Raw genomic sequence first — 17,764 nt, 5'->3', positions numbered from 1 at the left:
TGGCATCCATTCATCTCCTGGATGAGATGAGACGATCAATTGAGACAGCCGCCTCCGACCCACAGAAGCATCGGGAGAGACTTATTGGATTAGAGGCTTTAATAGGGATCATAAACTTGTTCTAAGTAATGGTTCTAATTTTAAGCTGGTTACACTTTCCCCCCACAAATGATGGACTGGCTGCTGCCACTGTTGCTTATTGTATTTTAAATTATGTTTATTATATGAGAAAAAGCGATACAATATATTCTGGAAAGGGTGGGGGCTGCTGGATCCGGCCAAAGACTCCTTTAGTCCTGTTCTCACAGAGGCCAAGCAGATGCTCAGAAGGAAAAGAGGAGATACGATTGCGGTTTCCAGATATCTGAAGGGCTGCCACATGGAAGAGGGAGCAAGAAGGTTTTCTCCTGACCCAAACTGACAGGTTCAAAGGAAAGGAAAGAGAGTCTGACTAAATATCAGGAAGAACTTCCTTACAGCAAGAGCTGTTTGACAGGGGAGCAGACTCTCCTTCCTTGGGGATTTCGAAGCAGAGGTTGGGTGGCCATCTGTCATGGACGCTTCAGCTGAGATTCCTGCATTGCAGCGGGTTGGAATTGGACAACCCTCGGGAGTCCCTTACAACTCTACCATTCTATGCTTCTATGATTTATTTACACACCATGTCAGTTAGCAGAAGGCAGCTCTTTGCTACCAGCCCACAGAACTGGAAGCTGAGGCAAGCAAGCAGGGCACTCGCCCTCCTTCTGATAGGAAATGCTCTGCAAGGGGTTATAAATAAAGGGTGGGACCAGGAGAGCTGCTGGCTAGCAGCATTTGCAGCACTGAGCTAGTGTTGCTTCCCAGATGTCCAGAGCCCCTTCCAGCCCCCCAGCCCCCCCAAATCCCACCCTCTGTACCACTTCATAAGCAGACAAGAGGCTCCAGGTGGGGCAGGATTTCATTTATTCAGAAAGTGCAAGATGCTGGAGGTCCCACAGGAGGCAGTGTAGGCAGAGGCAGTGGGAGGGTTGAAAGCACCCTCCTTCTCTTCCCCGGGGGGGTGGTCTTTGCCACAAGTCCATGACCAAGCAACACACACACACACAACAGGCAGGGACCCTCTCTGTGCCAGCAGCCCAGCTGCCTGCACCCGGCGAGACTTTTGCAAGGCACCTGGCTCAGGCTGGCAGGAGGTCCGCGAGCCCCGGGAGTGGCACAGGGTGGCTGGAGAGTCCTCTTTGGGTGGCAGTCGAGCAGGGCACCAGCATCTCCTGGGCACAGCCTCCCAGGTTGATCTGCTGGTCCAGGCCGGGGCGACAAAGCTGCATGAGCAACTGCCCTAAAGTCCCACCGCAGGCAGAGGAGGGTCCCAGCAGCCCTCTGGCAAGCTTACTCTTCCGGGCACTTCAGGACATCGTACTTCAGGTAGCCCACTCTGTCCACCTGGTACCGTGGGGTCATCCGCCAGCAGAACGGTCCCCGGCAGAAGTGGTATTTCCCTGGAAGCAGGAAGGAAAGGGGGGACGGTTATCAAAGGAGTGCCAAAGTCACCAGCAAAGGAGGCAGAATGCCCGAGGCTACCCAAGGAGGGGCAGCTGGGAAGGGCCTCTGGAGGGGAGGAGCCCCAGGAAGAGACAGGAGAGCCAGTCTCACACCTGCAACTTTAAGAAAGCCACGCGTGGCAGTGTCCCTTGCCCACTGAAATCAGGCAGGATCTATGTTGTTTTCTGCACCTGCCCAGATGTTGAGAAAGTCAATGCGAGAGTTAATCTGTCTTTTAGCCTATTGCTATTTTAACTTTCCCAGAGTCTTAAATATCACTCTTGGTTTTTCTTATTGACAGTGTCATTGCTTTATCTTCATAAACCGCTTTGAGGTTTCTTTTACAATCAAGCAGAGTTTAAATTTTATGAATAATGAATAAATGGGCAAGGGGTCAAGGGGAAGCTCTGAATCTGACTGGGGTAAAAGGTAAAAAAGGTAAAGGACCCCTGGACGGTTAAGTCCAGTCCAAGGTGACTATGGGGTTGCAGCGTTCATCTCACTTTCAGGCCAAGGGAGCCGGCGTTTGTCCACAGACGGCTTTCCAGGTCATGTGGCCAGCCGGACTAAGCCGCTTCTGGCAAACCAGAGCAGCGCACGGAAATGCCGTTTACCTTCCCGCCGGAGCTGTACCTATTCATCTACTTGCACTTTGACGTGCTTTCGAACTGCTAGGTGGGCAGGAGCTGGGACTGAGCAACGGGAGCTCACCCCATCATGCGGATTCGAACTGCCAACCTTCTGATTGGCAAGCCCAAGAGGCTCAGTGGTTTAGACCACAGCACCGTCCCACTGGGGACAGAGCGCTTGGAGGGTGAGCTCTACCCTTCCCCTACCCACCCCATGTTAATGGCACCCCCCACCCCAGAGCTGATATTTACCATATTTTTCGCCCTATAGGACGCACTTTTTCCCCTCCAAAAATGAAGGGGAAATGTGTGTGCGTCCTATGGGGCGAATGCAGGCTTTCGCTGAAGCCTGGAGAGCCCCACCGCCAGCCCCACAAGCTCCGGGGACAGTGGGGAGGCGCAGCGCGTCTCCCCGCTGTCCCCGGACCTGATCTCAAGGCGCTTCTTCCCACTGCCGGCCCCACAAGCGCCTGGGGGGGGGGGAAATAATTTTTTTTTTATTTCCCCCCAAAAAACTTGATGCGTCCTATGAGCCGGTGCGTCCTATGGGGCGAAAAATACAGTACCTTTCAGGGTCAAACATACAGATATTTGCCACGGGCACCTCTATGCCTTCCACCACAGAACAAATAACACCTGGTGGGGAGCATGAATTTCATCCCCCTCCCTCCCCCAGTGCTAGGATTCTGCTTCAAGTCTGGCCAGACCCACCTGCCCCATGGCTGCCTACAGAAATCCCAGCAAGGAGACTCCAGCAGCTGGCCTTCTTTAGGCCTAGAGCATAAAAGTTTGCTCTGAGCATTGATCCTGCAAGGCCATTAAGGCCAGAGTCTACATAAGGTCAAGAACAGGGGTCCGTAACCTTTTTCAGCCGTGGGCCGGTCCACCGTCCCTCAGACCTTGTGGGGGGCCAGACTATATTTTTTGGGGGAAATATGAATGAATTCCTATGCCCCACAAAAAAACTCACGAGATGCATTTTAAATAAAAGGACACATTTTACTCATGTAAAAACACGCCGATTCCCAGACCATCTGCAGGCCAAACTGAGAAGGCGACTGGGCCGCATCTGGCCCCCGGGCCTTAGGTTGCCTACTCCTGGTCAAGAGAGACAGAGCATCTCAGCCTCTGAGCAGGGACACCAAGACAAGCTCCGCAGAGCACAGTCTGGGAAGTGGGGTGGTGGATTAGTTTGAATCCCCTCCTGGCAGTGCTCCCCCCCCCAGGTCACATGCATTCTAAGCCCACCCCTGCCCCTCTTCACCCTCCTTACCTTTAAAGTGGAAGATATTCTCAGAGTCCAGTGGGACCCCAGGAAAGAGGCTGTCTGTGTAGTGAGGAGAGCCTTTATCCGCTCGCTCGGATTTCACATCCAGCCTGGAGGAGGAAAGCAAGACTGAGGAAGGCTTTCCCCATGGTCCACCCCAGGCCTCCTCCTCCCCCTATGCCCTCTTCTCAGTCTGGTCAGTGCTGGGGTGGGCACGGTGCCCTTTCAGTCCCAGGGGGCAGGAGGACGCCTGATGCCTCAAGGTTGACCCGTGTTGAGGCCAGAAATGAGGCGTCCCTATTTGTCGCTGGCTTTGGAGATGATTGATTCAGCGGCAGGGAGAAGGGTGCTGTGGAGGAGCGCTTGTCAGGTGGGGCTGCTCATGCCATGGGGGCAGCTATGGGGCAGGCAGTTTCCCCTTCTCCATGTTCTGGGCCTGGCAGACAAGCAACCAGCTGTTGCGCCCATCGAGTCAGAGCTGAGAAGGGGCGATTCCTCCTTGGCCAAGTCAAGCTACAGGACTGGTGGTCCTGGAGAAGAGCTGGCCTCTCTCTGATGATCAGGGGTCTGGAGACCTTCTGAGGAACAGTGGGGGGGGGAGTTGGGGGGAGTTAAGCCCCAGGAAGAGGACTCTGAGAGGTGATAGGACAGCCATTTTCACATAGCCCAAGTGCTGTCGCATGGAAGAGAGAGCAAGCTTGTCTTCTCCTGCTCCAGATGGTACAACTCAAATAAATGGATTCAAATGACAAGAAAGGAGATTCCCACTAAACATTAGGATGGACTTTCTGAGGTCAAGAGCTGTGATTCCTGCAGGGGGCTGAACTAGATGACCTTTGGGGGACCTTCCCATTCCATGTTCTCCACCAGCCCCTGCTGCTCTCTGATCCTGGCCCACTGTGACCAGGGAGAGAGGGGGGCTTGCAGGCAGAGGTCAGACCAGGTACCTCCCTTCTGCTTTCTCTCCCCTGCCTTCTCTGCCCCCCAGGATCCTTGGTACCTCCAGAAGTGCTCCCCACTGAAGATAAGGATTTTGCCCGGCTTCTCCTGCAGGGCCCCCACAATCTTCGGCACGTCACCCGGGATGCCCAGCTTCTCAATGTTCCGCGGTCCCAAGACTCTCGCCCCTTGGTACACCCAGAAGCGCCGACCTGCGGAGGAGAAACAGCTTTTGCAACTTTCCTTGTTCACCCCCCAGCAGGTGTCCATCCCATGGATCTGTGGGAGGACCTGCAACCCCGTCACAGAGGGCAGCTTGGCTAGAGAGTCCCAGGCAGGGGACCGTATGAGGCCGTCTCCTCTGTGGCAGGAAGGAGAACGAGAGAGAGACGTAATGTCTGTTTCTTCCTGTCACTGCACACTCTTTTTCCGACCTACGATGAATACATTTCTTTGCTCTCCTCCAGAAAGCAATCTCCATTTTGAACTGGACTGTGGGTGTTTACAATGTTTAAGGATTATTGCCACCCTGATTTTCATCACGGTGTCTGCTGCCTGGCAAGACCTCAATGTGCGTAAACCTCAGCTTTTTATTGTTTACTTATTTGTCTGAAAGTGATTTCTTTATTAAGAGGGGAAAATAAAAAGGGAGAAGATAACCCGAGTCTGCCTAAAGCATCCTTGGAAATTATAATTTTTCTAGAAGATTATGCAACCTTGTCCTAATAGCTTCCAGAGATAAGCTGCGCAGGGGTGGTGATTTTAGCTCTGCTGAAATAGATATTTGCATTCTCACACAAGGTGAGAAAGAGGAAGGTTCATTTCTAGATAAAATGTCCTCTCCCAGTCATCTAAATCCATCCAACATGACCCTCAGACTTGTCCTGCTAGCAGGAATCTTCAGTCAGGTGAGAAGAGGCCACTCTGCCTTGGGGGCACCAACAATCAAGAGTTTTCGAGGTGTCCCTTGTGGGCTTCAGCACGTTCTCTGAAGCAGCCACAGGGGTTGTGGGCAGCTTCTGAGCATGGAGCTATGCATAATAATAATAATAATAATAATAATAATAATAATAATAATAATTTATTATTTATACCCTGCCCATCTGGCTGGGTTTCCCTAGCCACTCTGGGGCAGTTCCCAATAGAATATTAAAAACACAATAAAAACATCAAACATTAAAAGCTTCCCTAAACAGGGCTGCCTTCAGATATCTTCTAAAAATCAGATAGTCTGATGGGAGGGCCCTCTGCCTGGTTCCCTGCAACCTCACTTCTTGCAGGGAGGGAACCGCCAGAAGGGCCTCGGAGCTGGACTTCAGTGTCCAGGCTGAACAATGGGAGTGGAGACACTCCTTCAGGTATACTGGTCCGAGGCCCCTTGGGGCTTTAAAGGTCAGCACCAACACTGAATTGTGCTCAGAAATGTAAGGTAAAGGTAAAGGGACCCCTGACCATTAGGTCCAGTCGTGGCCGACTCTGGGGTTGCGACGCTCATCTCGCTTTATTGGCCGAGGGAGCCGGCGTACAGCTTCCGGGCCATGTGGCCAGCATGACTAAGCCGCTTCTGGTGAACCAGAGTAGCGCACGGAAACGCCGTTTACCTTCCCGCCAGAGCAGTACCTATTTATCTGCTTGCACTTTGAGCTGCTTTCGAACTGCTAGGTGGGCAGGAGCAGGGACCGAGCAACGGGAGCTCACCCCGTCGTGGGGATTCGAACCGCCGACCTGATCGGCAAGTCCTAGGCTCTGTGGTTTAACCCACAGCGCCACCCATGTCACACTCAGAAATGTATATGTAGGTCTCTCAGGGCTGGTATTTATGGCTAGTGTGGACTCATATCTCACCCCCACCCACGAAAAATCTTCTTTGCCCTGCATTTTTTACCCATTTCCACGTGCAGCCACAATGCAGAAGCCACTCACCAGAGAAGAAGTAGGTTTTCTTTGTCTGTGCATCCTGGATAGCAGCATCAATCACATCTGGGAGGGCCGGCCAGCTGTCCTGGATGCGGAGGGGGCCCACAATGGCCCCCGTGCCTGACACTGGCTTCTTCCAGTATTGCCTGGGAATGAGGGAAAGGTCTCTGTGAGCAGGGGCTGGAGCAGGGAGGGAGGGAGGGAAGGAAGGAAAGAGGGAGCCTCCATCCTGGCTCTCCAGTCTCCACCAGGGTTGACCAGGTGTAGAGGAAGGCAGGTGGACTCCGAGGGTCTGGCAGGTAGGTGGGGTTGGCAAGAGAAGAGAGGGGGGGCAGCCCTAGTCATAAGAGCCTAAGAACAGAGGAGGAGCCCTGCTGGGCCAGACCAAAGGGTCCAGCACCCTCTTCTTTCTTTCTTTCTTTTTCTTTCTTTCAGTGGCCAATCAGAGCTGGAACTCATGAACAGCCCTCTCTTCCTCCCTACCTGGCTGAGTGTGGAGAGGTGCCGAGGGGCACAAAGCCCACGTGTCCCCCTCTGCGGGCTCACACAGCCCTTTGCCCCATTCCTCCCCTCCACCGCCCTCCTCCCCAGGACACTGCCCTCCTCCTGCCACTCACCCGTCCTTGAAGAGGTACAGTTCCTTCTTGATCTCGCTCACCCCGTCAAATTGAGGGATTTTGCAAGCCTCTCCTGCGCGGCCCGCGGAGGTGGTCTCCACGACCGTGGTGGCCTCTGTGACTGGGGTGGTCTCCGTGACATCCTCGTCCGTGCTGGAGCCGTCATCATCGTATTCCTCGGTGGTTTGGTCAGGGTCCTCGGGGCTTTGAGTAGTGGGGAGGGTGCCCGCCGTGGGTTCCACGCCTGACCCTCTGCCTAGGAGTGGGAAGGGCAAAGCATTTTCAAGGGTCTGTATACCCATCAGAAAGACCACGAGAGCCCAGGTGCCAGGGTGATGGGCAGAGGAAGGTCAGGCCACAACAGGCATCCGGGCATCCCTGACAGGTCTTGTATAGTTTATTGATTGCATTATTTAGGGTTGCCATATTCCGAAGAGCAAAGAAGAGGACACTACAACAGACATTCAAAGCAAATAAATGCAATTTGTCTCAAATTTTATCCCTGAAAAAGAGGGCGTGTCCTGGAAAAAGAGGACACATGGCAACCCTACATTTGTTATATACAGTGGACGCTCGGGTCGCGAACGTGATCCATGCAGGATGCATGTTCGCAACCCACAGCGTTTGCAACCCGCTTCTGCGCATGCGTGATTTAGCACTTCTGCGAATGCACGACTGCCAAAACCCAGAAGAAACCCATTCCAGTACTTCTGGGGTTTCGGCGGCCTGTAACCTGAAAAAATGCAACCTGAAACTTCTGTAACCCGAGGTATGACTGTATATCTTATACAGCCAGTGTGGTGTAGTGGTTAAGAGCGGTAGTCACGTAATCTGGTGAACCGGGTTCGCGTCTCCGCTCCTCCACATGCAGCTGCTGGGTGACCTTGGGCCAGTCATACTTCTTTGAAGTCTCTCAGCCCCACTCACCTCACAGAGTGTTTGTTGTGGGGGAGGAAGGGAAAGGAGAATGTTAGCCGCTTTGAGACTCCTTAAAGGGAGTGAAAGGCGGGATATCAAATCCAAACTATTCTTCTTCTTCTTCTTCTATATGTTTTATTTATTTATCCACCATTCCTCCCGACCTCCAAAGAGAGGAGCTACTAATGGGGAGCTATGGGGCACATGAAGGCTTTTTCTCTTTACATTCTGGCCCCCCTTCTGGCTGGCTAAGCAGGGGACCCCCAGCTAAAGCTGCCCCAGCACCCCACTCACCATAGAGGGACTGGATCCCAGCCACGTCATCCGAGTGCAGGTGGAAATCGGCCAGGTAGGTGTACATGGGGTACATCAGGGCCTCCCGCACGTCAGAATGCTCCAGGCCCAGCGAATGCCCAAACTCGTGTGCAGCGACCAGGAAGATGCTGTACCCTGGAAGGCAGGCAGGAGATTGTGGGTGGGGGCTGCAGGTTGCAGGGCTCGGCCCCTCCCTCCTCACCTCCCTGCCCCCACCAGGAGGAGGAGGAGCAGGTCCCCTGACCCCCCCCCATTTGGCCCAGCATCAGAATCACCCGCAGCCTCCCACAGGCATCTGGCGGAACCACCTGAGAACATTAGCCTCCTCTGGTGTCAGGGCTCTCTCCAGGCTGGCTCATGCGCCAGAGGCTCAGGGGTACCTTTGTCAGGGCAGAGGCCCCACTTCCTCTCGGTGTCGTAGTTGCTGGTGGTGGCGCACCAGAGTCTCCCATCCTCGCGCCCCTCGGAGGTGCAGCTGCTGTAGCTCTTGCCCAGGAAGGTGAAGGGGAAGGCGCAGGGCTCGCCCTGGGAGTTCCCGCCAATCACGGCTGTGTCTGCAGGGAGGTGGCCGGTGAGTGTTCTGCCCAGCAGGGATCCCTTCCCCCCACCCAACTCCCGTGGGGCTTTCCACACAGCACCCACCGCCCGGGAGCAGCGCACCAGTCGCTCATGGCAAGAGGGCAGTGGGGCATCGCAGTGGGGCAGGGAGGTACCCTTCTCTGTCTGACATGGTTGCCTTCCTTCCCTACAGCAGGAAGGGACCCGTAAGCAGCCCCACAGCTCAGCCCTGAGGGCAGCTGGATCCGGGTTCAAGCCATTTTGCCAGCCCCACACCCAGATGGGCTGGGTATAAATAATAAAATTATTATTATGAGAGTTCCGTGTGACCTGCATGGCCTGCTGGGATATGGGTCCAGCAGCTCCAGGACCCGTCAGGGCCAATGTTGTGATTTCTGCCTTCGACAAAGTGACCTGTGGGGACCCTGTCCACTTATATGAGCCTGTGGCTCTTTAGCTGCGATTGCTGCAAAAACATTCCTCTTCTTCCAGGCCCTTGGCTAATTAAACAACCTAGTTTCTCTTAAATTGGTGTCTATGTGTGTTCTTGTTCTTGTTTCTGTTCGTTACACCGCTAGCCATTTCCCCCTTTTTATATTGTAAACTGCCTTGTGATATTTGGATGAAGGGCCGTATAGAAATTTAATAAACAATAATGAATGAATGAATGAATGAATGACATAATTTTGGCTTGATTCTTGCATTCCAGGGGGCTGGACTAGTTTAGGGACTCTCTGGATCCCTTCCACAACCCTATGAGTCTTATTATTCTTTAGCTGCGATTTCTGCCTTGCAAGGGGCTGGACTAGATGAGCCTAGGGTGTCTCTTTCAACTCTACACTTCTGTGATTCTCTGGCTCAGCTCTGAAAGAAAGAGTGCCTCTGAGCACATCCAGAGTGCCTTTCCCTAACCAGTGAGCCCCCTGCCCTTAGGGACTAGTGATGGGTATATACTAGACAGACCCAGCCCCCGGCACCCTTCTGGAAATGCAACTGCCTGTACCTCTGTTGGGGCAGAATCCGTACTTCTTGTCGCGGTCGAAGCTCTCTGTGGTGGCGCACCAGCGGTACCCATCACTGCGCCCCTCAGTGGTGCAGCTGTCGTAGGTCTTGCCCAGGAAGGTGAAGGGGAAGACACACTTCTCTCCGCCTGCGTTGCCTCCGTAGGTGAAGAGCACTAGGCAAGCCAGGGAGAAAGGAGCGTCTTGAGCCGGCCAGGCGGGGGGAGGAGGGGCAGACTTACATTTGGGGGCCCTGAAAGCTTGAACTGTTACGGGGGGGCCCTTTGCAAGCGGCAACCAGGTCTGCAGAGCAAGAATTCTCATAGCTAGGAACCGGAAAGGAGTTGTAACCCCGACTAAACTGGAGCGGCAGTCGAAACCGTTAAGAGTTTGCAGAATTCACAAGGATGACGGGGAAATGAAGGGGTCGGACTGAACAAAGACTTATGAGGGAATGGGACATGTATAAAATCTCAGGGAGCGCTGCAAAAATCTGAACTTGTTGGCAGGCCTTGAGTGACTTCTGTGGGAAAGTGGGGAATCGTAGAAGCTTAAGAGAACTAAGATGTATTTTCATTGATAAAGATAAGTGTGACAAACCGAAAATACTAAAGACCCCTCCTGGGGTGGTGGGAAGTCGCCATAGAAGATACGTATTAGGAAACTATTATATTTTTTTGTAATGTGTTAAAAAAAAATTGACTGTTTTCTTTTTGGAATCAATAAAGCAAATATATATATACACATAAAAAGAGAACCATCTTCTTCAAGGGAATTGTTTACAACTTTTACAGCCTCTGTTCTACTGACTCGCAAGCATTGGGATTGTTGAAATATATGCCACACAAAAAATTAATCAAATTGACCTGAGAGACTCAAATTGGGTCTACTATACCCAGTGGCATAGCGTGGGGGGTGCAGGGGGGGCTGGCCGCACCGGGCGCAACATCTGGGGGTTAGGGTTAGGGGGCGCAAATCCACGGGTTAGGGGTGCAAATTACTTGCCTTGCCCCGGGTTCTGACAACCCACGCTACGCCACTGACTATACCCACAATTTTTCAAGCAACATGGAGTGAAGTCTCTCCTGGGGCCCCTCTGGGATTAGGGGCCCTGAAGCTTCATTCGCTTCCTAGTAGATCCACACTTGGCAGCCTCCAGCCCCCACCCCAGCCCCCCTCCTTTCCCTGGCCACTCACATTCACTGGGGCAGAATCCGTACTTCTTGTCCTGGTCGAAGTTGGCGGTGGTGGAGCACCAGGGCAAGTTGTCCTCGCGCCCCTCAGTGGTGCAGGTGGCGTAGGACTTGCCCTCAAAGGTGAAGGGGAAGTGGCAGTTGGCGCCGTTGGCATTCCCAAAACGGGTCTTGACCACTGCTCAGGCGAGGGAGGGAGCGAGGGAAGAAGCGGGTCAGGACAGGGCAAGTCACCCAGAGATATAACAGCATATACAAACCCCCACTGCATTCATATATTGGTTATTATCTTGTACAGTATAGAAATTCATGAATTTGTTTTATGCAATCTCAAAGTTGTGGGTTCGAGTCCTGCATTAGACAAAAGATTGCAGGGGGTTGGAGCAGAGGACCCTTGTGGCCCCTTCCCACTCAATTCTGTGATTCCATCATGAAAGGGGGTAAGGTAAAGGTAAAGGGGCCCCTGACCATTAGGTCCAGTTGTGACCGACTGGGATTGCGGTGCTCATCTCGCTTTATTGGCCGAGGGAGCCGGCGTACAGCTTCCGGGTCATGTGGCCAGCAGGACTAAGCCGCTTCTGGTGAACCAGAGCAGCGCATGGAAACGCCAGGGACTGAGCAACGGGAGCTCACCCTGTTGCAGGGATTCGAACCACCGACTTTCTGATTGGCAAGTCCTAGGCTCTGTGGTTTAGACCACAGCACCACCCGCATCCCTGATGAAAGGTGGTATACAAGCTTAATAAATAGCTTGAAATGAATAGCCCAGAGGGGACAGCCGCAAAGACATTTAAGCAGGCATCCGATGGCCATTGGTCAGGGATCCTTTGACTGGACTCCTGCACTGCAGGGGGTTGGTCTAGATGACCCCGGGGTCCCCTTCCGGCCCAACAATTCTATGTGGGGACGAGGGGAAAGCAGCGGCCCACTCACCAACGCCCGTGCCCAGGGTCCAGAACTCGTCGTCGTCAAAGTGGGCATCCCCACTGTAGCGGTCCTTGCCAGGAGGGAAGGCGTGGGCCAGGAGACCGTCCTTGCCGTCGAAGGGATAGCCGTCCCCGTGCTCTGTGGGGGGAGACAGGCAAGTCCATGAGGGGAAGTCCGAGGCTCAGGACAAGCAAGGGCCCAAGAGGCGCCCCTGGGGAGGCAGCTTCCGGGGCTCCCACCACGACCCCCGCAGGCACCGCCCTATGGGGAACTGGGGTCCTTGGCTGCTCCCTGCCCCCCTCCCCTCTCCAGGGGGACAAGGCCGGGGCTCACCTTCTGTCCCGAACATAATGAGGATGTCGACGTCCCCGCTGTCCCTGCGCGTGAAGGTGAGGGGGGTCACGTCGCTCCACACTTTGAAGGCCCTCGCAAAGGCGTCTTCGATGATGGAGGAGTCCAGGTCGGGCGAGTAGTTCTGCACCCTGGGGAAGGCAGAGCAAAGTCAGGACCCCCGGCCGCCAAGGGGGAGCCACGGCATCGCAGGAGGGCTGGGGGTGCCGTCTAGGGCAGCGGCTCCCAAACTCCCGCCCCCCCTTCCATAAACTCCTCCCCAGCGCCCCCCACCCTAATTTCAGAATTGCAGTTTGCATGACTCACGAAGGTGTGAGTGTGTGTTGTTTTGTTTGTTTTATTATGTTGCGTATCTTGCGATTTCATACTGTCAACCGCCCTGTGATCTTCGGAGGAAGGGCGGTTTATAAATTTAATCGATAAACAAATAACACAACCAGATTCCAAACGGTAGCATTTAATTGCACGTTGGTTCAAAATGTTCAAAACATTTGTCCGAAACCAGTTAAAACTTTTGAGCTCCACTGCTCATGAACTTAATCCAGCGATACCAGCTTCCAAGGGTGCCAAGTGGAATAAAATGTTGGGGGGGGAGGTAAGCCCCGCCCCACATAACCAAGCACAAGACGCGGCGCATGCACACCCTAGGAATGGCAAATGTTTTATTGGGGGGCCGAGGGGGCCCATAGGAGTTGGCTGCTAGGTCAGCTCCTCGAAGTCGGATCGGCATTTGCACCTCCAGCGCTGCCCCCTGTCGCCCCCTGCCTCTTAGCGACCCCCTGGGGAATCCCGCCCTCACCCCTCCGAGGTGGCACCGCCCACTTTGGGAACCAAGGAAGGAGGGCGACCTCCGTCCCTTTCCTGCGCAGGCTGAGCTCTTCCAGAGAGGAGGCGAACTGCTCAGGTCCTGCGCAGAGGCGCAGCTGCCCTCGCCGGAGACCAGCCTGCTGCTGCCTCTGCGCTCCTTCTGTGCTGAGAAAAGGACCCTGGGGGGGGGGGGGAGCGGTCCCCTCCGGGACTCACCGGTAGGTGATGTCATTGTGGTCCCACTTGAGGTTTCCCTCGAAGGTCTGGAAGGTGCCCAGATCCGGCACCCCGCAGCGAGGAGCCCGGATGGCTTCCATGGTCGGGGCATCCAGCCGCCCCGTCTCCGGCAGGCCCAGGCGCTTCTGCATCTTCTTGAGGGCGGAGTCCAGGGTGACCTGGCCGCCGCTGGAGCCCGAGTTGGGGTCTTGCAAGTACCCGAAGCGTTGGAGGTAGCGCTGGGGGAGAAGGAGGGAAAGAGCTGTGAGCTGAGATTGTCTGGGAGCAGAGAGAGAGAGAGGGAACACACACGCAAAAGCAGCCAAGAGTCTGGGGCCACTTCTTAGAATCACAGAATCATAGACTTGTAATAATAATAATAATAATAATAATAATAATAATAATAATAATAATTTATTATTTATACCCCACCCATCTGGCTGGGTCCCCCCAGCCACTCTGGGCAGCTTCCAACAAAACACTAAAATACAATAGCTTGGCTTGGGAGGGACCTCCAGGGCTCATCTAGTCCAACCTCCTGCAATGCACGAATCACAGCTACTCTGTATCTGTTTATAGTGAACTCATCCACTTCTAGCAGGCTGTGTGGAGATGCTCGATGGGCAGAGCATTGCTAGGAAAATGCTCCCCTCCCTCTTAGTGAGGGAAGAGGCTGCTGCTGCTGCTGCTGCGCTTGTGAATGGGTCACTCAAGGAACAGGCTTGCGACTAGCATCAAGATTTGTCTTAGTTAATGGTGATTGATTTAAAACAATTCCCACAGCAGTCTGCAAGGGGGCTCACGATGCCTCTGTCCTAGTCTGGACATTGAGAATTAAAACTGCTCTCTCCCCAGACACACACATGCATATCTTGTAAGGATGGCCCTTTGGGCATCTTGAGGGTGATTCAAAGTGGGCTGTGGCCCAGGAAAAGTTTCTTCTGCCACCCCATATCTGTTTGCCTCCTAGGTCCCACAATGCCCTTTGTCGTTTCCGCTGCAGCAAGCCGGTTGGCACAGCGGCTGCCCCTCTGGGATCCCTCGCCCGGCTGCAGGGGTGCATTTGTGTGGGAAGAAGACCCTCCCAGTAAGAAGGAGCTGCCCTTGCTGGGAGCAGTGGGGAGGGTGCTCAAGGATCATCTCCCCTGCCTCCCTTCTCTAGGTTGCTCACTGACTTGATATCCCGCCTTCCACTCCCCTTCAGGAGTCTCAAAGCGGCTCACAATCTCCTCTCCCTTCCTCCCCCACAACAAACCCTCTGTGAGGTGAGTGGGGCTGAGAGACTTCAGAGAAGTCTGACTGGCCCAAGGTCACCCAGCAGCTGCAGGTGGAGGAGCAGGGAAGCCAACCCGGTTCACCAGATTACGAGTCTATCGCTCTTAACCACTACACCACACAGGCTCTCCACACCACCACCATACTGGAAGAGAACCCGAGGGTCATCCAGCCCAACCCCCTGCAATGCAGGAGTCACCTTCAAATTTACTTTGAAGCTAGCTGTCCTCCGTAACCCCTAAAAACTCCAGTTGGTGAGCCACTGGCAGGTGACTCAGAGAAACCCCATTACTGATAAAGAAAGAGGAACTGGGTGCAGGTGCCCAGATGCATGAAAGGCAAGTTTGCTTAAAACTACCAGGGATTTAAGGGACACGGGTGGCGCTGTGGGTTAAACCGCAGAGGCTAGGTCTTGCCAATCAGAAGGTCGGCGGTTCGAATCCCTGCGACGGGGTGAGCTCCCGTTGCTCGGTCCCTGCTCCTGCCAACCTTGTAGTTCAAAAGCACGTCAAAGTGCAAGTAGATAAATAGGTACCACTCCGGTGGGAAGGTAAATGGCCTTTCCGTGCGCTGCTCTGGTTCGCCAGAAGCGGCTTAGTCCTGCTGGCCACATGACCCGGAAGCTGGACGCCGGCTCCCTCGGCCAGTAAAGCGAGATGAGCGCCGCAACCCCAGAGTCGGCCACAACTGGACCTAATGGTCAGGGATCCCTCTACCCTTTACCTTTACCAGGGATTTCTATACACACACACGGATCCAGTCTGCCCTCCTCATCTCCTTTCCCCAGCATATTCTCACATGATGCACCCTGTGTTCAGCCAGACTGGTCCTGAGCCTCATTTCTCCACATCCCACCAGCCCCATGGTCTCGCCAAGACTAGTCTGTCTATCTCTTGGCTGGGGGGGGGGGCAGGAATGCCTCATAAGGATCAGAGAATTACAGAGTCGAAAGGGGTCCCGAGGGTCATCTATTCCAGCCCCTTGCAATGCAGGAATCTTATGCCCGGCCTGAGATTAAGAGTCTGATGCTCTGCCAACGGAACTCTCCCACCCTCTCAGTTCGATCAGACCATCTAGTCCAGCATCCCAGGATCTGAGCCCAGGAGCAGAATTCTCCCCTCCTGCAGTTTCCAGCAACTGCCGTTCAGAAGCAGAGCCTGAGGGACACTCCTCGGGAAGGCAGCCCTGTCTGAATTACTAATTGCCCCAGCCCAGAGCCCAGATCCAGACTCCACTCCCAGGAAGCTCAAGAACTTACAGATGCCAGCTCCCGGTCCGAAGCGTTCCTGACCACGTCCCCAGGGAAGGAGATGACCAGAGGGCCCTTGTCCTGGAGGGGAGCAGCCCGGCAGCTGCAATGCAGAGACACCCAAGTCAGCAGCCCAAAGAGGGAGGGAGCCAGGAAGGACCCCATGGCGACTCAGCTGGGCAAGGAACTCTCTCTCTCTGTCTGCCTCTCTGCCCCTGTTCTCGGCCTCTGGCGACTTCTGCAGCAGAGAGCTCTGCCTGGGCCATTTATATTCTGCAATATGTGGGGGGGGGGAGGCGGAGAGAGGAAGGGGGTGAGTCACCTTCTGCCCCAAGAGTCACTCACTCTTTTCTGGGCAGAGGAGGAAATGCAAAGCCAAGTCCTTGGGGGGAGGGGGAGGGAATTTGCCACTTCCTGGGGTGTCTCAACAGTTTGTTTACTAAGCCCACAGGAAATGTGAAATCCATTGAGGAAAAGCGATGTGGTTTCTGGGGTGGGCAAGGAAATGTCTGGAAGGTGCCCATCATTTGGGAGTGGGGGGGGGCGTGTGCCCTCCCTCACCCTGCCCAAGAGTCCTTGAACCCCTTGCCTCCAGTGGATCCTGCCCTTCTCCTCCCACTGCATCCCAAAGGCTTGGACGAAAAGCCAGCTAATAAAAACAAATAAATCGGCATCAGATGTGGGGGCACCCCATAACTGCCCTAACAGGAAGGGGCATAGTTCAGTGGTAGAGCCCCCGCTTTGAATGCAGAAGCCCCCAGATGCCATCCCTGGCAGCACCCCCAGGTAGGACTGGGACATAGCACTACCTGAAACCCTGGAGAGCCACTGCTGCCAGCCCGTGCAGGCAGTGCTGAGCCAGATGGAGCGAAGCAGCTTCCTGGATTCCTTACTTAAGCAGGGCGGGGAGGTGTCCTCACCTGCCCTTCCAAGCAGGAAGTTGGAGCCCCCTCTTTTCAGTCCATCAAATGGCAGGCAGGCTGGGATGCTGCCTCGCGAGGAACCCCCATGCTGCTCCTTGCAACCCTTGTGGCAGCCTCTGGCGGCCCCAGGAGAGCTGCCCGGTCCAGGCGCCATTTCCAGCAAGGCTGCCTCTGCTGTCCTCAGACGCCCCTGGGCCTCCCTTCGCAGGGAGTCAGACCCATCATCCATCCAGTTCAGTGTTCTCTCTACTCTGGCTGGCAGCAGCACTCCTGGGCCTGAGATAACGGGCAGACCTACCAGCAGATGCCGGGTATTGGACCCCCTGAAATGTCACAGCATCAATAGGCAGAGGCAATATTTATTTATTTATTTATTTATTTATTTATTTATTTATTTATACATACCCCGTCCATTTGGCAGGGTTTCCCCAGCCACTCTGGGCGGCTTCCAACCAAATATTAAAATACAGTAATACATCAAACATTAAAAGCTTCCCTAAACAGGGCGGCCTTCAGATGTCTTCTAAAAGCCTGGTAGTTGTTTTTCTCTTTGACATCTGGTGGGAGGGCTTTCCACAGGGCGGGCGCCACTACCGAGAAGGCCCTCTGCCTGGTTCCCTGTAATTTGGCTTCTCACAGTGAGGGAACAGCCAGAAGGCCCTTGAAGCTGGATCTCAGTGTCCGGGCAGAACGATGGGGGAGGAGACGCTCCTTCAGGTATACAGGACCGAGGCCGTTTAGGGCTTTAAAGGTCAGCACCAACACTTTGAATTGTGCTCAGAAGTATGCATGGATAGAAACTTCTCTTGCACCCACACAGGACTGGCTTCCTGGCAGTGCCATAGGTCCTTTGAGCTGCGGATCTGGCCCTGCAGATGCAGCCCCTGCCCCTTGTCCGGGCATCTCCACAAACAGTCCAGCCACCCTCACAAATTGTGAGGAGTCAGTCTGCCCAGGAGAACATTTCCTCTTGCTGGCAAGAACAGTCTCCCCCTTTCCCTCCTCCTCCTTACAGGTATATAAGGCATAGTGACAGAGCAGCACTCTGCACGTGCTCAGAGTCTCTCCCCACCGATGCCACGGAATGCATGCTGTGGAGTGGAAGGTGCTCGAGATACGTGGGCAAAGCTGGCGAGAC

The 17,764-nt window shown here is 54.3% G+C and overlaps 1 protein-coding gene across 1 annotated transcript; it reads right to left on the bottom strand.

The window, feature by feature from the left end:
* Positions 1-928: 928 nt before the first annotated feature.
* Positions 929-16,004, bottom strand: MMP9 (matrix metallopeptidase 9). The gene is made up of 13 exons (XM_053394804.1): positions 15,713-16,004; positions 13,180-13,418; positions 12,139-12,287; positions 11,812-11,943; positions 10,883-11,056; positions 9,688-9,861; positions 8,507-8,680; positions 8,106-8,261; positions 6,894-7,149; positions 6,283-6,422; positions 4,421-4,571; positions 3,427-3,530; positions 929-1,481 (listed from the first exon to the last, which is right to left on the bottom strand). The coding sequence occupies exons 1-13, from the start codon at positions 15,866-15,868 to the stop codon at positions 1,372-1,374; spliced, it is 2,115 nt and encodes a 704-aa protein (XP_053250779.1). The 5' UTR covers positions 15,869-16,004; the 3' UTR covers positions 929-1,371.
* Positions 16,005-17,764: the final 1,760 nt, after the last annotated feature.

This window comes from Podarcis raffonei, chromosome 6 (assembly GCF_027172205.1).
Source record: "Podarcis raffonei isolate rPodRaf1 chromosome 6, rPodRaf1.pri, whole genome shotgun sequence".
NCBI classification, from domain to species: Eukaryota; Metazoa; Chordata; class Lepidosauria; order Squamata; family Lacertidae; genus Podarcis; species Podarcis raffonei.
The sequence above is the reverse complement of the archived record's forward strand: the minus strand, read 5'-3'. Positions and strand labels throughout refer to the sequence as shown.